Source organism: Monodelphis domestica, chromosome 1 (assembly GCF_027887165.1).
Source record: "Monodelphis domestica isolate mMonDom1 chromosome 1, mMonDom1.pri, whole genome shotgun sequence".
In the NCBI taxonomy this organism is placed as follows: domain Eukaryota; kingdom Metazoa; phylum Chordata; class Mammalia; order Didelphimorphia; family Didelphidae; genus Monodelphis; species Monodelphis domestica.
This window is the reverse complement of record NC_077227.1, coordinates 557845850-557871174: the sequence shown is the minus strand read 5'-3', so window position 1 is coordinate 557871174 and position 25325 is coordinate 557845850. Positions and strand designations below refer to the sequence as shown.

The following is a 25325-nucleotide window of genomic DNA, read 5'->3' as shown; positions in this document are numbered from 1 at the left end:
AAGGATGGAGTAAGACCTTCTGGGCTTCAACTGATAGAAAGAAGGCAGGAGTGGTAATCATGATATCTGATAAAGCCAATGCAAAAATAGACCTGATCAAAAGGGATAGGGAAGGTAATTATATTTTGTTAAAAGGGACTATAGACAATGAGGAAATATCATTAATCAATATGTATGCACCAAATAATATAGCACCCAAATTTCTAATGGAGAAACTAGGAGAATTGAAGGAAGAAATAGACAATAAAACCATACTAGTGGGAGACTTAAACCAACCATTATCAAATTTAGATAAATCAAATCAAAAAATAAATAAGAAAGAGGTAAAAGAAGTGAATGAAATCTTAGAAAAATAAGAATTAATAGACATATGGAGAAAAATAAATAGGGATAAAGAGGAATACATCTACTTCTCAGCACCACATGGCACATTCACAAAAATTGACCATACATTAGGTCACAGAAACATAGCACACAAATGCAGAAAAGCAGAAATAATGAATGCAGCCTTCTCAGATCACAAGGCAATAAAAATAATGATTAGTAATGGTACATGGAAAACCAAATCTAAAACCAATTGGAAATTAAACAATATGATACTCCAAAACTGTTTAGTTAAAGAAGAAATCATAGAAACAATTAATAATTTCATCAAGGAAAATGACAATGGCGAAACATCCTTTCAAACCTTTTGGGATGCAGCCAAAGCAGTAATCAGAGGTAAATTCATATCCCTGAATGCTTATATTAACAAACAAGGGAGAGCAGAGATCAATCAATTGGAAATGCAAATGAAAAAACTGGAAAGCGATCAAATTAAAAACCCCCAGCAGAAAACCAAATTAGAAATCCTAAAAATTAAGGGAGAAATTAATAAAATCGAAAGTGATAGAACTATTGATTTAATAAATGAGACAAGAAGCTGGTACTTTGAAAAAACAAACAAAATAGACAAGGTACTGGTCAATCTAATTAAAAAAAGGAAGGAAGAAAAGCAAATTCACAGCATTAAAGATGAAAAGGGGGACAGCACCTCTGATGAAGAGGAAATTAAGGCAATCATTAAAAATTACTTTGCCCAATTATATGGCAATAAATACACCAATTTAGGAGAAATGGATGAATATATACAAAAATACAAACTGCCTAGACTAACAGAAGAGGAAATAGAATTCCTAAATAATCCCATATCAGAAATTGAAATCCAACAAGCCATCAAAGAACTTCCTAAGAAAAAATCCCCAGGGCCTGATGGATTCACCTGTGAATTCTATCAAACATTCAGAGAACAGTTAATCCCAATACTACACAAACTATTTGACATAATAAGCAAAGAGGGAGTTCTACCAAACTCCTTTTACGACACAAACATGGTACTGATTCCAAAACCAGGCAGGTCAAAAACAGAGAAAGAAAACTATAGGCCAATCTCCCTAATGAATATAGATGCAAAAATCTTAAATAGGATACTAGCAAAAAGACTCCAGCAAGTGATCAGAAGGATCATTCACCATGATCAAGTAGGATTCATACCAGGGATGCAGGGCTGGTTCAACATTAGGAAAACCATCCACATAATTGACCACATCAACAAGCAAACTAGCAAGAACCACATGATTATCTCAATAGATGCAGAAAAAGCCTTTGATAAAATACAACACCCATTCCTATTAAAAACACTAGAAAGCATAGGAATAGAAGGGTCATTCCTAAAAATAATAAACAGTATATATCTAAAACCAACAGCTAATATCATCTGCAATGGGGATAAACTAGATGCATTCCCAATAAGATCAGGAGTGAAACAAGGATGCCCATTATCACCTCTACTATTTGACATTGTACTAGAAACACTAGCAGTAGCAATTAGAGAAGATAAAGGAATTGAAGGCATCAAAATAGGCAAGGAGGAGACCAAGTTATCACTCTTTGCGGATGACATGATGGTCTACTTAAAGAATCCTAGAGATTCAACCAAAAAGCTAATTGAAATAATCAACAACTTTAGCAAAGTTGCAGGATACAAAATAAACCCACATAAATCATCAGCTTTTCTATATATCTCCAACACAGCTCAGCAGCAAGAACTAGAAAGAGAAATCCCATTCAAAATCACCTTAGACAAAATAAAATACCTAGGAATCTATCTCCCAAGACAAACACAGGAACTATATGAACACAACTACAAAACACTCGCCACACAACTAAAACTAGACTTGAACAAATGGAAAAACATTAACTGCTCATGGATAGGACGAGCCAATATAATAAAAATGACCATCCTACCCAAACTTATTTATCTATTTAGTGCCATACCCATTGAACTACCAAAATACTTCTTCACTGATTTAGAAAAAACTATAACAAAGTTCATTTGGAAGAACAAAAGATCAAGGATATCCAGGGAAATAATGAAAAAAAACACACATGATGGGGGCCTTGCAGTCCCTGACCTAAAACTATATTACAAAGCAGCAGTCATCAAAACAATTTGGTACTGGCTAAGAAACAGAAAGGAAGATCAGTGGAATAGACTGGGGGAAAGCGACCTCAGCAAGACAGTATACGATAAACCCAAAGATCCCAGCTTTTGGGACAAAAATCCACTATTCGATAAAAACTGCTGGGAAAATTGGAAGACAGTGTGGGAGAGACTAGGAATAGATCAACACCTCACACCCTACACCAAGATAAATTCAAAATGGGTGAGTGACTTAAACATAAAGAAGGAAACCATAAGGAAATTGGGTAAACATAGAATAGTATACATGTCAGACCTTTGGGAGGGGAAAGGCTTTAAAACCAAGCAAGATATAGAAAGAATCACAAAATGTAAAATAAATAATTTTGACTACATCAAACTAAAAAGCTTTTGTACAAACAAAACCAATATAACTAAAATCAGAAGGGAAACAACAAATTGGGAAAAAATCTTCATAGAAACCTCTGACAAAGGTTTAATTACTCATATTTATAATGAGCTAAATCAATTGTACAAAAAATCAAGCCATTCTCCAATTGATAAATGGGCAAGGGAAATGGATAGGCAGTTCTCAGATAAAGAAATCAAAACTATTAACAAGCACATGAAGAAGTGTTCTACATCTCTTATAATCAGAGAGATGCAAATCAAAACAACTCTGAGGTATCACCTCACACCTAGCAGATTGGCTAACATAACAGCAAAGGAAAGTAATGAATGCTGGAGGGGATGTGGCAAAATAGGGACATTAATTCATTGCTGGTGGAGCTGTGAAATGATCCAACCATTCTGGAGGGCAATTTGGAACTATGCCCAAAGAGCGACAAAAGAATATCTACCCTTTGACCCAGCCATAGCACTGCTGGGTCTGTACCCCAAAGAGATAATGGACACAAAGACTTGTACAAAAATATTCATAGCTGCGCTCTTTGTGGTGGCCCAAAACTGGAAAAGGAGGGGATGCCCATCAATTGGGGAATGGCTGAACAAACTGTGGTATATGTTGGTGATGGAATACTATTGTGCTAAAAGGAATAATAAAGTGGAGAAGTTCCATGGAGACTGGAACAACCTCCAGGAAGTGATGCAGAGCGAGAGGAGCAGAACCAGGAGAACATTGTACACAGAGACTAATACACTGTGGTATAATCGAACGTAATGGACTTCTCCATTAGTGGCGGTGTAATGTCCCTGAACAACTTGCAGGGATCCAGGAGAAAAAAACACCATTCATAAGCAAAGGATAAACTATGGGAGTGGAAACACCGAGAAAAAGCAACTGCCTGAATACAGAGGTTGAGGGGACATGACAGAGGATAGACTCTAAATGAACACTCTAATGCAAATACTATCAACAAAGCAATGGGTTCAAATCAAGAAAACATCTAATGCCCAGTGGACTTACGTGTTGGCTATGGGGGGTGGGGGGGGGAGGAAAAGAAAATTATCTATGTCTTTAACGAATAATGCTTGGAAATGATCAAATAAAATATATTTTAAAAAAAAAAAGAGTTTCAAAGTTTGTTCCTCAAAGACTCATGAAAAATTGCATCATGACTTACCCCATAGGAGGTAAACATATCTAGTGGGTGAGCTGAAATCTTGGCTCTTCTACTTAATACTTGTGTTGTCTCAAGCACCCCTCTGGGTCTAAGTAATCTCACATATACAGTGAGAGGGTCTACATTCCTAAGTACACAACTGAAGTAAGTCAAAAGATAGAAAGGTCTGATGCACACTGATATATTCAAAACAGCAGTTGAGAGGTAGCAAAGAATTAAAAACAAAGCATATATTTATTTTTTAGGAAATAGCTACAGGGAGCCAACAGACCTCCACTGGCTGACAAGATCACAGTTTGGGAGCCAGGAACTGCAAAGCAGTCCCCCGAGAACAAAGACCCCCCCATTATTGACCCCCTCTATGACCTCCCTCTCTCCCTCTCTCTCTCCAACTTCCCTTATTAATGGACTTGTTATGATTATTGATTCCTCCCCAATACAGGAGAAATAATATGAGAGCAAATACTTATAGGATCAACACACATATATTCCCCACCTTAATCCCCCAGATTCTTATCCTAAAAGATTACATTCACAGAATTAAAACTAAAATTAAAAATCATTACCCCCCTCCTTTCCCTCTTCAGAGTTACATTCACTCCCATTACAAGCCAGGAAAGCTAAGAATATCAATCACCTTCAAGCCCAGGTCGACAGGACACACTTCTCTGGTTTGTTATGTTACAATAGCCAGAGCAACATCTCCAAGTACCCAAGTACCAAGAAAAATTTGACTTGGAAATTGAGAAAAACCCCAAATCTGGTCTGTCATTAAATTGCCTTCTAACCATGTACCTAGCTACAAAATATTTTGTTACCCATTTTCTAAGTAATTGTGATTGATTGTGAAAGCTGACCAAAAGTAACAATGATTCTCCTAGGTCAGGGAGAACTAACCTCTAGATCACCCTGTCTGTCATTCATCTATAGCAACAATGTTTCTTTCATTGACTATCTCCTTAGGCTACGCGTCTTGTTGTTAAGTTCCATGGAAACATATATGTAGAAAATTGATTGTGTGCCAAAGATGTTATCACCAGCCTATATAATAAACGAACCTCCATGCTATGGCAGAACATTGTATGATGCCTATGCATGTGGGCCTGAGCACACAGTGTCTCTCATCTCTATTACTCCACTGGATCGTCACATCTGGACACACCCTCACCCTTAAGAGAGACCACTGGATGGCTCCAAAAGAATAGCTAAACAAATCATGAAACATGAATACTATATATTCATGTGTAGTAATAAACAAGGAATATCAAGAATTTGGAGAAGCATTGGGTAATCTATATAAACTGTTGTCTGTTAAAGTAAGCAAAATGAGGAATCCAACATACACAATGACTACAACATGGAAAAAAACCCCAAACTCAAACTAATATGGTTGGCCTTGGAGAAGAATTGAGAAAATACACTTCTATCCTTTCAGTGTAGGGTGAAGTACTACAGGTGTTGGAATTTTGTATATATCGTCACATACAATCTATGTATTGGTTAGTTCTAATAAACTTATCTCTTTTTTAATCTGCGTCACATTTAGCTCAATTGTTAGATTAACAGAATTGATATATTCAGAAATGAATGTGAAGTAAAACAGAAACACCAGTAATAAGTATGTTTTTTAAATGAACATATTAGACTAAGAGACAACTAAAAGGTCCTTCAATTAAGTCCAATCATTAAAAGAAGCAATTTCTTGTCCAGTTCCACCTTAGGACAAGAATAAACTGGATTGATTGATGATTGATTGTGTTTGACTAGGGACAAGATTTTGAAATTATGATTTAAAAATATGGAAAATATACTTCAAAAATACATACAAGCAAAAGCATATATCATAATTTTTTAAAAAATCCTTTCCAAATTTGCCTACAGAAATGTTACCCTTTTCTCCCTAGCCAGAAGTGGAAAGTGATTGATTAAAATCTTGTGGATGGTACAAAGCCTTGACTAGGAAGCTTGTAGCAGTATTTCTGCTACTAGCCTGTTAGAAGGCTGAAAACCATGGCAACCATGGTGGGAAAGACAAGAGAGATGTCAACCAGAACACTGGTTCCACAGCTGCTGTGCCAACTGGGCTGGAGTGAAACACTGAATAGCTCAGCCACAGCAATCTCTCCACTCATTTGCTAGGTTTTCAAGACTGCTTGTCACTGAATTGGTAACTCATTCCCAGTGCCCCTTAAGATTGGACCTTTTGATATATAGGCAAAATAAATTATTTTCACGAACTGGAAAAATAAATGCATGCTTTGGTGAACCAAAAATTTAATTTGGTTTTATCCCAACAGCTACAACAGAGATCTCAACGGCAAATATTTGTTTCACTAACATGTGTGCTCAGTGAAAACATTTACTTCAAGGACTGTTGCAAAGTTATCAGTATGATTTTACAGCAGTAACGACTATAAATAAGTTTATGCATTTAAAAAGAAATCATTTGCATGCCATTTCAATACTTCGTTTTTCTCTTCCACTGAAAGAGCTAAGAATTCATTAAGAATGCTTGCCAAAAGAAGTCATAAGCAATATCTGTTAATTCTGCAAAGACCTTATAGCCAACCTCAAGGTCAACAAAACATGTTTCCTAACAGGGGGTCAGCCCTCAGCAAATCTGTGAAACAGACAAAGTTTGTGCTTGGCACCCTTCCATTTCCCCTTTGGATGGTCCTCCTCCCAAGTGCCTTGGGGCTTTTGTGTCATGGCTGGGTTTCTCAGAACTTCCCACTGTGTCACTGTACTAAACCAGCCTTCCTGTCTGAGCAGCATTTTATAATCTAATCTTCTCCCTTCTCCCCAGCCCTTATAGAAGTGTTTCTATTTCAGTTTAGCCCTCCCAACCAAAAAACAATCTGTTAATCTAATCCTGTTACCAATTAAAGTGCCCTTCAAGGGATTTGCATTTATTATTATTATTATTGTTGTTGTTGTATTATTTTAAGGCTTTGCAGTCTTTTTTTGGTCTGAATTTACAATCTGTCTATGGAACTCTAAGAAGTGTTTTTCATCTTATAATTTTAGGGTTACCTGGGCATCAAGAGAATGGACAATCCCCAGGTGTGTTGGAAGCAACACAGGAATCCAGGGTGTCGGGGGTTGAATGAGACCTAGGCTAGCCCTCTATCCATTATGCCATGCTTCCTTTTTGAGAATCTTTATGCTCAAATATTTATTCTCAGAGCATTTCTGACAAGAGGTTTAGGTAGTCTAGGAGATATTTTTAGGACTCTCTTCATCCACCAAATCATAACTCCATCTGTCTGAGAGACTCTGTCTCTTGATCAGACACTTAAAGCTTACTGTTTAAAGTTCCCAAATAATTTTTAAAATTCTTCAAACTTCCTTTTCTCTCTCTTTCTCTCTTTTTATAGTTTCCTACCCACGAATACTACTTACAGCTTAATAAAGGTTTTCAACCTTCGTGTTTTAAACTCATACTGCATCTCATCATTTTCATTATAGCAACCTCCTACTTTCTTGACTCATAACCTCTTTTTGGTTGTTATCTTACAGACTCATGGAAATATACAGAAGATACATTTTTTCTCCCAGAATAACTGAAATATATCTCAGGCTTAAAACACAGCATCTTGGGGTCGTGTCTAATATAATTCTCTCTCATAAATCTTATGTAAGTTACAGCACTTTGATCCTGAAGTAATTTTGAGACTAATTTGATGTGTGTGACAGGGCGTGAATGTTTTATTGTGGAATAACATTAGACTTCTTTGTTCGATGGTAACTACTGCTAGAAGTACATATCTTAACTCTCAACCTCATACAGTAAGAACATCTATTTCTCTCCAACAAAAGCACATAGAAATGCATTTTAAATGAAGCCAGATAAAGGTACATAGTCTTTTCTCTCCAAAAATAAAAAATAACATTTTGTATAAATGCTGCAACATTAAAGACAATAGAGCCTATGAAGTGGGAGAATTAATTTAAACATGAGGGAAGAATGGAGTTCAGTTCTCAAATAACTTTTCCACTTTTCCTATGATTAACATCTGTATAGGATAACAATCTTTCCATAAATCTCTGGTGCCCCTCAAATAATACTCTTAATAGTTGAAGAATTCCTGTGGCTCATTTCAGAAAATTCTTACATAATTATCTCATTTCATCAACACAAATCCTCATGAAATACATAAATGAAAAGTATCATCCATTCTACAAATGGGAAATGCAAAGAGCAGAGAAGTTATGGCAGTTTTGTAAGATTACTTAGTAAAACAATGGTGAGGGTCTCCTACCACCCACAAGTAGCAGCCCCCACCCTCATCCTTAGCTAGGGGGCCAATGAAGTCTATTATACCAAATTCCCTTGTGAACTAATACTTTTATATTTACCAGATTGTTAGCCCCTAATTAAATTGCTTCCTTCGTGTCTTATATAGATTTTGACTGTGTTGCCTTTAACCTTCCTTACTTTTAAAAAATAAGCTGCCTGACAGTGTAATGTCCCTGAACAATCTGCAGGGATCTAGGAGAAAAAACACTATCCATAAGCAGAGGACAAACTGGGGGAGTAGAAACACCGAGGAAAAGCAACTGCCTGACTACAATGGCTGAGGGGACATGACAGAGGAGAGACTCTAAACGAACACTCTAATGCAAATACTAACAACATGGCAATGGGTTCGAATCAAAAACACATGTGATACCCAGTGGAATCACGCGTCAGCTACGGGGGGTGGGAGGGAGGAAAAGAAAATGATCTTTGTCTTTAATGAATAATGCATGGAAATGATCAAATAAAATACTATAAAATTAAAAAAAAAAACAAAAACAAACAAACAAAAAAAATAAGCTGCCTGAAAAGTAAGACCACCCCTAATGCAACTAGTTTCGTGCCAGGAAGCCTACAGGAATTGAAACATTCAATTTAATTGCTTGCAAAAAGGACATCAGAAAACAAAACACTTGATTGGAGTCAGGATCTAAATTCAAATTCTGTAAAAGATAATTACTATGATGATGTACTTGCTGAAAGTAATAATTTTTATATGGTTTGTTGCATAATACCAATGGTCAAATGTGTGTACATCTACTGATACTTGGCTAATTCAGAATACTTGATTTTGACCAGATGAAACTAGATTAGCCTGACTTCTTCACCTTAGTTCTTGGTCGGGTAAGTACTCAGTTTCATGCTATACACTTAATTCATTATCTTTTTTTGTTTTTAATTCTGTGGTATTAAAGAATAGATATTATTCCAAGAAAACATAAAAGTTACAGTTTTTCAATGATTGTCAGACATTGAATTGCCTGCTGGTGTGGAGGAATCAAGGATCAATTTTATACATGACAGAAGAGTGTGACCATAATAAGCATATAAGGAAAATTTTAAAACACCAATAACTGATAAACTATTGCTTAAAAAAACTAATTAATTTAATGAATCCTCACTGAATAAGCAAAGGTGTTTAGAAAGGCCTAGAAGCTGGATAGGCTATTATCAATTTCTTCTACAGTGCAACATAAATCTCTTCAAGAGATTGAAGAAGATTGGTTTAAACAAACAAAAAAATAGCTAACTATTGTTAAGAAGGCAAAAAATCTTGACATGGTCAATACAATACAAAAATATATAATACTAAAGATTGGGGGGAAGTCACTTTTACTGAGGAAACTCACTTTTCATTTGAAGTTATACAAAGGTAAACAAAAAATATCAAATAGATTATAAAATGTCCAACCTGAAAAAGATTATTTTCCCTGGTGGATGATGAGTCCTGATAGATTGGTATATAGAGAAAGAGAATTTTTCCAAAATTCTGGAACCAGTTCTACTCTCTATTGTTCTCTTGAATATCTTTTTCCTTTCTCCTGTAGTTAATCATGCCCTGTCAAACCTCAGTCCTGAATTTTTCCCATTGATTGCTGCCTTTGTTTCTGATAAAACACTACTCAATGAAACTGGAGAAAAATCACAAAACTCTGCTAACTAGGTCCACTACAAATTTATGTTACATAATTTCAACTGGACCCTCACTGCAGCAAGGCAAACGTTTTATAATTCCCTAATCAACTAGCTATCTCACTCCCCGTGGTTTTCTCAAATACCTTTCATCTCTCCTCTAATCTCCCATAATTCTCCTTCCACTGCCCAACTCTCTCAGCTAAGAGTTGTGAATTTTAAAAGTCTCCATCTTGGTCTAGCACCCAAAAATTGTGCACACCCACCTACACGGGCATGCGCTAGTCAATGACTAATCAGAAATAACTAACTGCCCACCTGGGCTGTCCTAAGCCAAGCTAGAGCCAGCCATTGGATTTGTGAGACACAGGAAGAGAGGTAGGGAACAGCCTCTGAGATTGGCGGGACTTCCTGTGGAGAGAGCTAGGGGAGTTGGTGTTAGGAGCTTGGAGAGAGAGGACGCCCGCAGACAGCTTTCCTTCAGATCGGTCACGTGAGTTAAGGACTGATTCTTCCACCTGGGCCTTTGGGCCTAAAACTCCCCCTGCCTTGGTCAGAGGTTGAGTAGCCTCTTTCCCTTTTCTCTTCTCTCCTTCTCTCCCTAACCTTTTCCCTACTCCCAGTGTGATTAAACCTTCATAAACCTCATTCTGACTTGAGTGTTTCATCTTAGGAATTTCATAAGTAAATTCCTTGGCGGCCATTGTTAAATATTATATAAATCTTGTAGCCACATTTGTAACCATTACTATATTATAACCTTCTCCCAGAAGCCTTAAATTTCCCCATTACAGTTTTGGCTAACCACTACGGGAAAAAAGAACCTTATCAGTCTTCTGATCTCCTTACTATCACCTGGGAGAAATCCCACCCCGGCTACCCCCCCCCTGGCTCTTGGCCCTGCCTTAGTGCTTGGAAGGTTTCTAGAACCTCAATAAATTTCCTGAATTTTCTTGCCTTTTCAACCCACTTATTGCTCACTCCCTCAGTCCTGTTACCAAATACCTTGGCTTAAAGACACAGCTGCCAGAACAGGTGAGTATAAAACACCTTTTCTCTTTTCCCTTTACCCCTTAAGTTAAATTGGGGTCAACAGGATTTTTTTTTCCTTCTCCTCTTTGTCTCTCATTTCCGTCTCCTTTTACTTTAAGGAGGTGGCTCAGTAGAGAGAGGCAGGCCAGGCTTACCTAATCAACTAAGCAAGGAGGAACCTCAGGAGAAGGAGCTCTTAGGAGCTCCTAGCCCGCAAAAAACAGCTGAATACAGCTAGGGAGCTAACTTAAAACCCATTTTTTTTTCTGTTTCCTGGCCTTTCTAGTCTTAAAAATTTAAGTGGGCTTTGCTCAAGGAAGATAGCACATGGTCATAGGGGCTTTAGCCTGAGGGCCAAAGAAGATTGCTGGGACCCACCCACATACACTTTGTAAAGAAGGAGAATTTACAATACAATAGACCCTTAGCCTGTATAGGGTTGTAGACTCAGAGCCACCTACTGTAAAAAGAAAAAGCCTGTGGAAAGTTTGTTGCTTTGCCCTGCTCCCCACTTGCTTTGTGAAATTACAAAATATACATATAAAAATGAGTACTATATCCTTTGACAATTATAAGGCAGCTGAAGAAGTAGGGGCATTGAGGAATGAAGGATACCTCCAAATTTTTATATTAATAGGTACTGTCATTTTTGTACTCCTCAATACTATATTTAGAGATGAAAAAATAAAAAAAATTGAGGATAAAATAAAACAAAATGAGGAGAAAATAAAACAAAATGAGGAGGAAATAAAGCAAAATGAGGATAAAATAGAAAATATTGAGGATAAAATAGAAAATGTTGAGGATAAAATAGAAAAAATTGAGGATACAATAGAAAAAATTGAGGATAAAATAGGAAATATTGAGAATAAAATAGAAAAAATTGAGGATAAAATAGGAAATATTGAGAATAAAGTAGGAAATATTGAGGATAAAATGGGAAATATGGAAGATAAAATAGGAAAAATTGAGGATAAAATGCAAGCCCAATTAGAAGATCTAAAAAGTTTCTTACAGGATCAATTGACAAACAACCACTCTACCAGAAATAGACCTGTTTCTGAACCTTTGAATGAGGAAATTTCCTTCCCTGAAATAGAGATGGAAAATACCTTTCCTATAGCCAAGTTAACAGACTGCTTCTCTCGTGTAGTGCAAATCTTGTCTGAATTTAATCCCCAAAACCCTTCCCCGGCAATCCCAGATTCTCATGTTCCTTCTCCTACAGAAAACCAAATTCCAATGCAAGAGAGATCTTGTCCCCCTAGAAAAACCTGTCCTTGTCAAACTGACCCACAGGTGCAAAATCCAACTAGAGGCCTGTTTCCTCTAAGAGAAGTACCTGAAATAGGACGAAATGGGGATGTGGTGACTTTAAGACATAGGATACCGTTTACTCCCCAAGAAATAAATGAATTTACACGAAATATTCCCACATATGAACAAGATCCTTTTCTAGTAACAAAAAAGATGGGAGACATATTTTTTCAGTATAATCCGTCTTACAAGGACGTTGAGAGCTTACTCCAGGCTTTTTTAAGTGAACGTGAAAAAAATAAAATAATTGCTCATGTCAACAAAACCAGGGGGCGTAATGCAGCACATTGGCCATCTCAGGATCCCGAATGGGACTATAACAATCCTGAGGATTATCTACAACTATACCGTTGTAGAGAGGCCATCCTCACGTCCATGAAGGAATGTGCGGACAGTACAGATAAGTGGATGGAACTGGAAAAAATTAAGCAAAAGGAAAATGAAACACCCTCCAGATTTATGGACAGAATTATCGAGTTTGGGGACAGATACTTAGATTGGGACTTAACTAAAGAGAGTAGTATAAGACAAGCTAGAAGAATCTTTGTAAACAATTCTTGCAAAGCAATTAAAAATTATTTCAAAACACAATGCCCAAGATGGTCAGATATGGACCTTGAAGAATTGCGAAAAACAGCTATATATGTTTTAAAGGGAAACGAAGAAAAGGAGAAAGAAAATGATGATGACATGGAGGAAATGAAGAAAAAAATGAGATATTTAATAGATAGGATAACTAAATTAGAAAGTGGGCAGGGTAATGAACCAACGACAATTGCCCCTCTCCAGAAATCCAATTATCAATCCATTACTTGCCACTTCTGTGAGAAGAAGGGCCACAAAATGATGGAATGTAGAACCTTTCTTAAGATGTTTGGAAGGAATACACAGTTTAATAATAGTTTTAGAAATAATAACTATAATGAATATAGAAATAAGAACTTTAGAAACCAGAATTATAGAAATAGGAATTGGGAAATTAATGACAATGCTCAAATTGAAGAAAATTTTAATGATAATACTCAACAATATATGAGAAATGGCGCTCGTCCAAAAATTACTCGAGGTACTAATGACTCTCAGAGAGGTGCCCTTCAGGGGGGTGCCCAAGGAATATCCCAAACACAATGATGGTGCCCGGGGGGGGGCTAGGGCACAGGAATCAGAGGATACAACCTTTGATTTCCCGGACCCTGATGTCCTACTACCCGTTGTCCCTATCCACTGCCCTCCCCATACTAATGAACCCCATGTTACCTTAAAGGTGGGTAACACCTATTATGATTGTCTATTAGACACCGGAGCTTCCTGGTCTGTATTGAAGAGAAAACCTGATTTACAATGTTATTCTATTGGCTCAGAGAATGTAATGGGAGTATCAGGAATAACCCAAAGAGTTAAAAGACTTCCTCCTAGAATGGTGTCTGTAGGACCCCTAGAGGTACAACACTCTTTCCTTTTGATGCCTGACTCCCCTTTAAATTTGCTGGGGAGGGACCTTCTATGCAAACTCAGAGCCACAATAACCTGCTCCCCAGATGGCTCATTATCATTAGAAGTACCAGAGGAATCTTTAAAATTACTCCCTGTACTTCTCTCGGAAAACCAGGACGCAAAAGAGCCTTCCATTTTTGAAATACCTAAAGATATACCTGAGTCTCTTTGGGCCACATCTTCTTCTGATGTAGGCTTGCTTAAATCTGCTGTTCCTGTGCAGATAAAAACTAAATCTAGCCCACCTCCTTCTATCCCTCAGTATCCCCTCTCAAAGGAGGCAATTGAGGGTATTACACCAGTTATTAACTCATTAATAGAACAGGGAATAATAATCCCTTGCAAATCTGAATACAACACGCCCATCCTACCAATTAAAAAACCAAAAAAAGGGCCCGATGGCAAGCACATCTATAGATTTATACAGGATCTAAGGGCAGTAAATAATCACGTTATAAAGAGACACTCCGTAGTTTCTAACATACATACTATTATTTCATCTATTCCTAGCACAGCTACATACTTTACAGTAGTAGACTTGTGTTCAGCCTTTTTTTCAATACCAATACATGAAAACTCCAGACATATTTTTGCTTTCACCTGGAAGGGCTCACAATATACCTGGTGTCGGTATTTCCTGGTGTAATTTCCCCATTACAGAGTCCTGCTTCACATATCACTGAAAAAAATGTATGCCATTTGCCAAGACCTCTCCTTCTTCCTTTCTCCTCATATCATATCATTTTGACACCTTTCCACACTTTCTTTTTAACTTGTTACATGTGATGAGGTAGCCCTTCTCCATGCCAACATCAAACATGCAGAAGTGATCTCATTCCATTCTGATTCTCCAGCAGATTGCTTCCTGTAACCTTCAGCCTTTTCCTGTCTACTTACTTCTATTCTACTGCCTAAAACATGCCCATATCTCTTTACCCTCAAAAAACTATCACTTGATGTGTCTGTCCTTCTTCCCTTGTATAGACTTTAAATAAGGAAAATTTGGGTTCAGGGCCCACCTCTTACACAACTGTCACTGTACACTTGGTCAAGAAATCTATTTATCCCCTCATGTCCCTAAGCAAATCTCTTAAGACTATAAGTTAAAAAGAAGGTGGTAAAGTTGAAGAGATGCTGCTTTGTACCATTGAGAAAATTCTTCACCACGATCTTCTCCACCTACAAAATTTTATACCTGTGTTCCAAGCTTAACATTCCTGATCCCTTACCCCTGCTAATGCTATTCCCTATACATCATATTTTCCTTTTTTGCTTGATGAATTCCTTCTCATTTTTAAACCCCATCCATAAACCTTCACTTATCCCTTAAATTGATGACTTTTCCTTCTGATCCCAAATAGCACTTTGTTTCATGACATTCTAACTCATTTATTATGTAATATTAAGTATTATAGTTATTTGTGGTGGTGTCTCAAGCCATCAATTAGACTGTGAGCTCCAACACAGCAAAAATGATATCTCAGTTAAACTTTGTCCTGCAGTATCCGTTTTAAACACAATAATTGTTCCATAAATTCTTGTTTGATTTATGGAAATAAGACTCTCCAAGGAGCATGAGGAAAATTTGTAGTTTTCCAAGAAGCAGCTGAAGAAATTCTACCAAACAGAATGAAACTGGATATTCAGATTATTATGAAGAAACACATGTAAACCCTCACACACAAAGAGGCATACATAATTACACTAAAAAAAAAAACAAACCAAAAAAAACTAGTTACCTGACATCATATGATGAATAGGGGTGGCTATGTTAATGTCTTGGAGATGTTTTAGTGTCTCTGTGTGAAAAAGGCGGAGAGTAGATCCAGATGTAAAGGCAATCCAGATGCCAACTCCAGCAACTGCCATGTGAGAGATTACCATTCCCTCTTCTTGATGGGCCTCTAGATGGTTCTGATAAACCAAAATGACAAGAGGAAAAGAAATAAGAAAAAAATTTAATTCTTATATAGCTTTGCCATATGACACTTCTTCCTGCAGGTACTTATTTTTATATTCTTCTCCTAAGAAGCTGGTCCCTTGAAATATATATGCAAAGGACTTTAAGGAATATGATTTATTATTTTATATACAAAGCATGTAACTACACCTCCAGGACATTCAGCAGACCTCTTCAATGACCTATTGTACAATTAAAACTATTAATCAGCTAGTCAACAAGCATTTATTAAGCTGAGGATTGTTCTTAAAGTTTCACTTTTTAATGAGGGAAGTGCGGAACAACATGTAAAACAACTGTATAGACCAAAGATATATATATGACAAATTAAAGATAATTTTATAGGGAAGGTAGGATTCTTGCTGAGACCTGAAGGAAGCCAGGGAAGCCACAAGGTGGATAGGTGAAGGGAAGAATTTCAAGCATGGAATATATGGTTTGATGGGGGGAGAGAGAGAGAGGAGACAGACAGACGGACAGACAGAGACAGGCAGTCAGACAAAGATATAGACACAGACATGGGGTGGGGGAGGGAGAGGGAGAGAGAGAGACTGTAAAATGTAAGAAGACTATAAAGTGAGAAAGGAGCCAGGTTTTTCAAAGTCTTATAATCCAAAGAATTTTATGTTTGATCTTGGAAATAACAAGAAGTTACTGGGATTTACTGACTAAGGGGGTGAATATGGTCAGTATTTTACCACTAAAAACAGTTCTATATCTGTTGGAAATTATCAAACATTGAAAAGGGTATGGGAAAATACACACATTAATGTATGGTTGGTGGAGCTGTGAATTAAATCAGTCATTCCAGAAAGCAATTTAGAATTAAATCACCAAATTTATTAAACTGTGCATATTCTTTGGCCCAGGGATATCATTACTTAGGCCTATACTCCAAAGAGATCTAAAAAGGAAAAAAAAAGTATCCATCCATACAAAAAAAATTTTTAATAGTTCTTTTTGTAATGGCAAAGTATCAGAATTAAGAGAATGCCCATTAATATTAATTCAGGAATAGCAGAACAAATTATGATAAGTGAATGGAATGGAATACATAACATAATAATAACAAAAAGCAATGAAGAGAAACCTGGGGAACAATCTGAACTGATGCAGATGAGAGTAAACAGAACCAGGATAACAATCTATACACTAATGATAACATTGTGAAGTCAAACATCTTTGAAAGACTTAATTTGAACATTATTTTAAGTAGCAAAAATCTATTTTCTCCTTTTTTGCTTCTATCCACTCCAACTGAAATAATGAATTTTTAATTTTACCATGTCCAGTCTTCACCATGATTCTATCACCTCTTTCAGAAAGCGAGAAGCATGCTTTCTCATCTGCTCTTTGGAATTATGATTGGTCAAAATTTTCTGCTGAAAACTCTTAAGTCGTTTAAATTTTGTCTTTATGATGTAAAAATTCATTGTCAGTGTTCTCCAGGTTTTTTTCACTTTAGTCTGAATAATTTCATATTGGTGTTCCCAAGTTTGTCTTTGAAAGACTTAAGAATTCAGATCAATGCAATGACCAACCACAAATTCAAAGGACTGATGATGAATAATGCCCCTCTCAGAGAGGTGATGAGCCCATTGATGTCTAATGAGACATATATTTTTGAACATGGCCAATGTGGGAATTTGTTTTGCTTGGTCATATTTATTTATTACAAAGCTGTTACCCATACACACATGCCCATGGGAGAAGTTCTTGGGAAAAAAAAATATAAATGCCTGTAGCTTGAAAATAATTTTTAAGAAAAAATAAAATGATGAAGTTTGACTCCTTAAGTCCCTTCTAAACTTCTAAAAGATATTTTTTTGTGAAATTTACTATTTTAAGACAAGGTACTCAGCAATGCTAAAATCTTAGTCATCAGGGCTTTCTCTTGGTTTGTCTATCTTCTTTTTTTCCTTTCCCCCAATGTATTTCAGAAGGTTACCTTTCAAGTCATTTAACAATCCACCATGAATTTTCCTGAGGAATGCACCCAGCCAGAAAGTAGTTTTAAAGTCAGGCAGTTATTCTGTCATTAGCACTTTGCTAATTGGTATAATTTCCTTACAAATTCCCCAGACCAAATAAAAAAAGGTGAAAAAAATTCTGCTACTGAAGTTTGAAATAAACATGTATAGACACTGAATAAGCACTTTCTCCCCTTTTGTAACTTTTGGTTCAGAATAATTATTAAAACACACGGATAATTTTTTATTATTTAAAATTTAACAGTCATGGTATTTTTAATTATTCTTTTCTATTTATCCATATTGTTAAGAGTATTGGATTTTAAAACATCTATCAACTCTCATTTTTTAGTATAGTTCATTTGAAGAAGAAAGGGAAGGAAGGAAGGAAGGAAGGAAGGAACAAACGAAGGAACAAACGAAGGAAGGAAGCAAGGAAAAAAACATTATTTTATTCACTCAATTTTGTAGGTACCAGCCACTTTTCTAGGTAGGCTAAGAAGATGGAAGGGGAGTAGTGAGTTTAAACTGAAAAGTCCTTCATAATGAATTTAAGACTTTAAAAAGTACCTACAAGTAACTTAAACAGAAATACTGACTCTTCTGGATTGAGCTAACTACTAGAGGCCTTTAAAGTCAACATATATCCTACATATTGATTTCACAACATGGAACTATAGTAATAGAAACAATTATTCAGTTGGAGGAAGCTTTCTCCTGAAATTTCCAAAAAACTTAAGCAAACTTATTTTTCTTGAATTATCCAAATACTAGCCAAAATTTTAAGGAAGTATAATCATTTAAGCTCCTCTCCTTAAAAATCATCAAAATGCCCCTCCAATTATTTCTATTTATCAGAAATATTCTTTTTAATACATGCTATTATGTAGACAGTTTAAACTAAAGTTAAAAAAAAAAGATATAAATGAGGAACCCAGAACCATAGTGGATAGAGTCCTTTACACTTAGGAATTCCCCTGAATATCCAGCCATGATCTCTGGTTTCTAAGCTCCAGTTAGTGAGAGTAAAACAGAATCACCTTCTCTCACTGGTCCATTTGTGCAAACGCCTTGGCGATAATTGATATTAAAAAAAAAAAAGGATCTCTTTTATTATAAGAGGGGATACAAACTGAGGATCAGAACACAGAGTCCCTGTCTCTAAGGGAATCCAGCTAGTTTCCCACAATCCTCTAAATTCCTCACAAGAAGGAGCCTTCTGGTCTTCCAGCTAACTTACCAGCTCCCTATTTCTATCTAGGTATTTCCCAAAGTTGGCTAAGCTGTCTATCTATGACCCTTAGTAGTTTATTAGATTTAGTCAACAGCTGTCTCCAAAACCATTATTATTGACCTCAAAGGGCTAAGTTTACCCGAGGTGGTCTGACCCCTGAGGTAAAACCTCAAAGCTGACCTGATGGGATTTTTAGACAAAAACCTTCTGGAAAGCACAACAGGTATGGTCAGATCCTTTTCTAGATCTAGATCTAGAAAAGCGAGGAGCCTGCTTTTCCTCCACCCTTCTGGACAGGAAGAAGCAAAACTCTTACAGGAAGTCACTCACTCCACTCTTTGTCACTTCCAAACTGTTCTTCCTCTACCTTCTGTCTGCTATAATCCCTTCCTTTGGGTTCCTAGTATGTGCATAGCCTTCCAGTTCTCTTAAATCTTATCCTATCTCTATCCTTTTCCCATTACATATGTAGACAGTCTATATTTTAACAGTACCTTAGAACTTCACCAACTACATAGTACATAAAAATAAATTTACTCCAAGGCTATTTAGGGCTTGAATATCAGATCAATGCTCTGAAGTAACTGATAACAACTTCTGGTACCTTCCTTTCTCCTTACTCCAAATCTATTTTACTTTCTCAAATCTTTCTTTTTCTAACTATACGGTAACCTCAATGGTATTCAGCATGGATCATAGAATAAGTCTCTACAAAAATGAAACCCAACATGGTCTGGTACTGTTCCACCAGTATATCATAGAACTAGAAACTCTTTTCAAAGGCCTCCTTTGTGAAGATTAAATTAACTCCCCTGCCCATTTTTAGATTTAATCACCAAAAGTGTAAGCATCCTACTTAATCACTGAGTGGGGGAGGTCTGTGACCCAAGTGTGTGATAGTGGGTGACGAATCAGAATCAAACTGACTGCCCCATGGGCAGTCCTAAGCAAAGCTTCAACTGTAATTGGTAAACATAAAAGTGGAGGAAGGCACAGAAAGTTATGCAAAAGAAAGTGTCTTTAAAGAAGAGTTACAACTTCCTGGGAGAACTTCATCTTCTTTTGGAGTTCTGAGTTCAATTTGGAGGCTGATAAAGAATCTGCTAACTAGACCTGAGACCCTGCTCATGGTGAGACTGTGGAGACCAAGGCAGGTAGAACAAAGCAGCTGGGTACCAGGTGAGAGGCACACAGCAAACAGGCAGGCAGGGCCGGGAGCTAATGGCTGGAACGAGCAGCAGCTTTGCGAGGGTAAAAAAAAACCTCGGCCAGAGAAAAGTGGATCAAAAAAATTTCTAGGCACTAGCTATTAAAGGCTGAACTTAAGATCAGAAAATAAGAAGATTGAGAGTATTTCATTTTCCCGATGTGGTAAGCCAAAACTGTAAAGATTAAAATTTTAGGAAACTGAGGCAAGATAGAAATTAGTTTCTCTCTGCAAGGAGTATTATATTTTTATGAGGTTTATTAAAGATTAAGGATTAAAGAAAATACAGGATAAGAAAGCACGTGACTAGGCTAGAGGGAGGCCTAGACACAACCTCACCTACATTATGAAGAGCCACATCTGCTTGCAAGTGGAAAACAGGGAAGAAAAAAAAAAGCACAAAGGCCTTGTATATACCCCATCTCTTTCTTGGCCCAGGTGAGGTTTTCAGTGAGATTACAAAGCATTCTGGGGAAGTGGAGCAAGGGTTTCTGGGAATTGAAGTCCTGGATTCGAGTCTATTTTTTACAACTGACACGTGATGAGTGAAAAGAGCTGACTCCTTTCCTGGATTTTCTGAAGAGACTAGCCTCAGGAGAGAATTATCCTCTTGAGAGCAGCTCCCTGCATTCCCAGGTCCTCAGATCAAGGCTGAAGCTTCTCCAGCTAAGCCCTCTCTGGGTTGAGTCAGGGGTTGGAGCAAAATAATTAGTGTGTAGACTAGATATCTTACCCTATCTTCTCTCTCATTTTCTTACTTTAACTCTTTCTATATTTTGTAAATAAATTATAAATAAATCTCTTTGGAATTAATTAAATTCCTGGTGACCCTATTCTTAAATAATCCAGTCCAACCTTTTATTTAAAAAAAAAAAAAACCTTTTCTCCCCCTTACCCCCTTCCAGCATAGGAGAAATTCAAACATGATTGCAAACCCAAGTCTCTGTATAAAGAAGTAAACCATGGTTTCCCAACCACAAAAGGACCAACACGATGAATCCCATTGTTTAAAAGTAAAGGGGTCAGGTTTTTGCTATCCTCTACCTTTAAAAAAAAAAGTTAGTTTGAGTAGTAAAAGAACTTAAAAAAAAAAACAGGCATTATATATTTGAATATAATTTCATTACTTCAACCTTCTTAGTATAAGAATAAATTAGGTAATTGGCTTAATTAAAGAATAGACTGTAGTCAGAAGCAAAGGTTTCAGCCTAGAGAAAAAATTTGTGGCTTAAATCTTTTCCCTTAAGGGAGAGCCAGCTAGAATCTTCTTGGGGTTCCCTTAAGAAGAATTCCCAGAAGCCTCTAGAAAAGGACTGTTGGGGATAACAGTTGGGAAGTTTCCTCTCAGGAATAGATGGCCAGAAATTCCTTCTTTCAGTCTTTGAAGGATTTGGTGATAGTTATCTGTGTGAAACATCTTTATATCTGAGAAGATTGAGAGTAATTCAGCTGAATTGAGAGAGAGATGGTCTGTTACCTGGAACACCACAGAGGGCAGTAAAGAGCAGTATCTGTGAAAACTGACAGGCAGGTGGATCTCTAACTGGAGAGTGAGGTTATATAGTTATTTTAGGGAGATAAAAAGGCTTATAAATTAGAATAGATTTAGTAAGTTAGATTATTAATTTTAGACAGCTAGTATAGTCAGTCCTGTGAGGGACAGAGGGGCTTGGAGATTCAGTTAAAAATCCTCATTTAAGGTAAGATATCTATTAATTAATTTCTCTCTCCTTGTCCTGTCTCTGATTCTTCTCATAGTTATTAATAAATAGGTTTTGTAGTAATTTGTCTCTAGTCAGTTTTGTTTATTGCCAGAACCAGCTAGGCCCTAACAGCTTTAGTGGGATCTATACCACCTAATTGATACCAACAGACAAATCATTGATCATAATCAATACACAACCAAATTTTAACATAACAAGTGGGGAGCCAATAAGGATAAAAAGCTGAAAGCTTACACAACAAAGGCAGTAAAGAAAAACTAACAGGAATCATGATTCTAGGAAACATAACTAACATAACTCGGGTTTTTACTAAAAGGATTCCTGGATATTTCAGAGGGCTCCCTATTCCCAAAGTCAAGCCTAGACATCCTCTGTCTGACAGGACTAGTTTTACTGAAGCTTACACCATTAGGTGGATGTGGGGTCCTGTTAGGATTAATGATTAAGTATTTAATATATACATTCTAATGCAAATTAAAGTTAGAAGAAACAACTAAGAGAGAGTCAAATAGATACGAGGTTGAGAATGTGATACTGGAACAAGGGAAAATGATGGACCAAATTTTTAAGTAAAATTTTAGATGATCTTAAAGTAAATGGCTGAGTCTAAAAGTGTTAAGAATTTGGGAAAAGAAATGACTAGAAGAAACAATAATCTACAAATGTCTTGGTTGCAACTAAAGAAATATTTTCTTTTTCTAAAATAAGCATCTATTTTTGCATTTGATTACAATGGAATATGATTCCTTGAGGGAAGTGATCATTTCATTTGTCTCTTTGTAATCAAAGTTCTTTAGTCAGTTTATGTTCAGGGCACATGTACAAGTTTAAACAATACTTCTAACTAGATATATAGTAGCCCCGAGGCAGGAATAAAGAAAGGAACATATATGTACTATGTTATATATGTCTATATGAGCTTAATAAATGGTTTTTGACTAGATAGGATAGTTGTCTAATAGATGCTTGTTGAATAACTATTGATTTTTATTTTTTTAAATGAAGGATTTCACTTGATTGTCACACAGCATTATTTTTTGCACTGTTAGAGAAAAACAAAATCCAGACAGATGCAAAGTTATTTTTTTCTCTCTGAAGAGATCAAGCATCATATAGCACAACAAAAAACAAACAACAATTGAGGCCAAGGCTACTTAGTAACCACAGAAAGTCATGGGCAAGTCACTTCCCCTTTCTCTACCTGGAGGCAGATTATGGGACAATAGCTGGAATTCAGACAACCATTATCTGTGTGACTCTGGGCAAATCATATTACTCCTGTTTGGCTAAGTTTTACTATATATAACACAGGTGATAACTGTTCTTACCTCTCAGAGTTGTTATGAGGATCAAATGAGATAACATTTGTAAAAAAGAGCTTAGGATAGGACTAGGCACATAGTGGGGATTATATAAATACTTATTCCTGTGACAAGGAAATCACTTTTAAAAGACTGATATATATTAAATTAAGGTCACCAAGGGATTCAGCTATGTAATTCCTAAATGAAAACTCAAGTCAGCCGTCAACCTTTTATAGAGTTTAATTACAGACAGGAGGAAGAAAGGAATTAGAGAGAGAGAGAGAGAGAGGGAGAGAGAAAGGGGAGAGAAGGGAATAGGGCTTAAATACCCCTTCTGTTTAGGCTGGGCCAAAAGGCCCAAGCCCTTAGATAGCTGGGGCAAAGAAAGAGATCAGTCCCTATTCCTCACATGACCAAAATGGAGAAACAGTCTCAAAGGCCCCCACCTTCAGCTTCCTTCAGAGCAAGCTTCTCAGAGCACACTCCAACCACTCAGACCAACTCCTCAACTCCCACCCTCAGTCTTCAGACCCCTCTATCTTTCAGGAAACCATCCAAGTTCCCTCCCCTCAGTTCTCACATCTACCAATCACTGTCCATCAATTTCCCTGTGCCAATGGAGGCTCTAGCTTAACCCAGGACCGCCCAGAGGTCTCTGGCTTTGCACAATGTCTGTTGAAGGTCATATTCTCAAATAATTAAATCTTTGATCCTTTGCTACAGCCCTTCCTAAATCCTGTTAACCTGACTAGGGTAGAGATTGGAATAATTAAATTTTGATCTATGCTGCAGCCCTTCCTCAATCCTGTTAGGACTGAGTAGGGTGGAGATTGATTCCAAGTATCTCCATTGTATCAATTCTAAAATCAATCATGACTCAAAGAAATTCCTGTTCTATGCTTAAGCATAGGTCAAAGTCCTTTCCATTGTTCAGCAAAAGGTTTCTGTCCTAAAGTAATCTTAAGAAGGGAGGAGGAGGAAACTCTCATGCCAATGGGGTTCACATTCCAATAGCCAAGACCCACTATCAATAGGAAATTTTTCAAGTATGAAATTTCCCAATGGTGAAATTTCCAACATTTATAAGTCTAAGAAATTTTGAGGTTTACATTCCGTTCCCTTTGAGCCTCAGTTTCCTCATCTATAAAATGGGGAAAATAATATAGGTACAATCTGTCTCTGAGAAAACCTTTGGAAAAGTTCGATAAAAACATTATTATTCCATGGATTGCATATTACAGCAGATGGGAGAATGTTAAAAAAAAAATCAACTGCTTGAGATAAGACTTCATTGCTTAATACTATTTAATAACTATAACACCAGAGAAATGACAGTAAGAGGAAGAAAGGTTGAAAAGAACATGATATATGCTCTTTTTGTATTGAAATTTATTCCTAATAATTGTTTCACAAAGGAAAAAATGTTGAATTTTAAAATTTTCTGATCAATCCTAGAGTCAATTTTTCTTCTCATAGTATAACAAATGTTTGTTTTTGAAACCACAGCAATATATAGGCTTCCTTCTCAAGTGCCTTAATGGACTGGCCTCTGAAGAAGGGAAAATAGAGATTATAAGGTATTACATTGTTCTAAACCAATAATGGAGAATCTATGGCACAGATGCCAAAGATGGCATGGAGAGCACTCTCTGTGGCCATGCAAGGCACCCTTCCTGCTCCCTCCCCCTCTCTATGGGTCTGAGGACATTCCTCACTCTTACCCACCCCCTGCATTGATGTAAGTAAGGAAACTACTTCTAGGAGGTCACATAGAGGATGTGCATTAGAGAAAGGCAGGTTTTGGTCTGAAGTTCTAGGACAGCTCTCTACTCACTATACTACACTGCCTCCTTTTATCAATTCAATAAACCCTTTTAATTAACATCCATAATATATAAAATATACATCTACAATATAACATGCTGGGCATTTAGAGATATATAAGGACAATTAAGATTCATTCCCTGCTCTCAGCACTTGCAGTCTTTCAGGGAGGATATGACAATATAAATACAGTGATACCTCGGTTTTTGTCAACAATCCTTTGGAAAACAATCAATGAAATCCAAAACAAATTAAAACCGAGGCAATTATTTCCATATGAATC

The 25325-nt window shown here is 36.7% G+C and overlaps 1 protein-coding gene across 6 annotated transcripts in view; it reads right to left on the bottom strand.

Moving 5' to 3' along the window:
* The window catches only part of ARHGEF10 (Rho guanine nucleotide exchange factor 10), a 242570-nt gene that overhangs the window by 18767 nt on the left and 198478 nt on the right, over positions 1-25325 (bottom strand). For all 6 annotated transcript variants that reach the window (XM_007476218.3, XM_007476220.3, XM_007476221.3 and 3 more), the window contains one exon: positions 15559-15733. In XM_007476218.3, coding sequence (XP_007476280.2) covers positions 15559-15733 — 175 coding nt within the window. The remainder of the gene's footprint in view (positions 1-15558; positions 15734-25325) is intronic.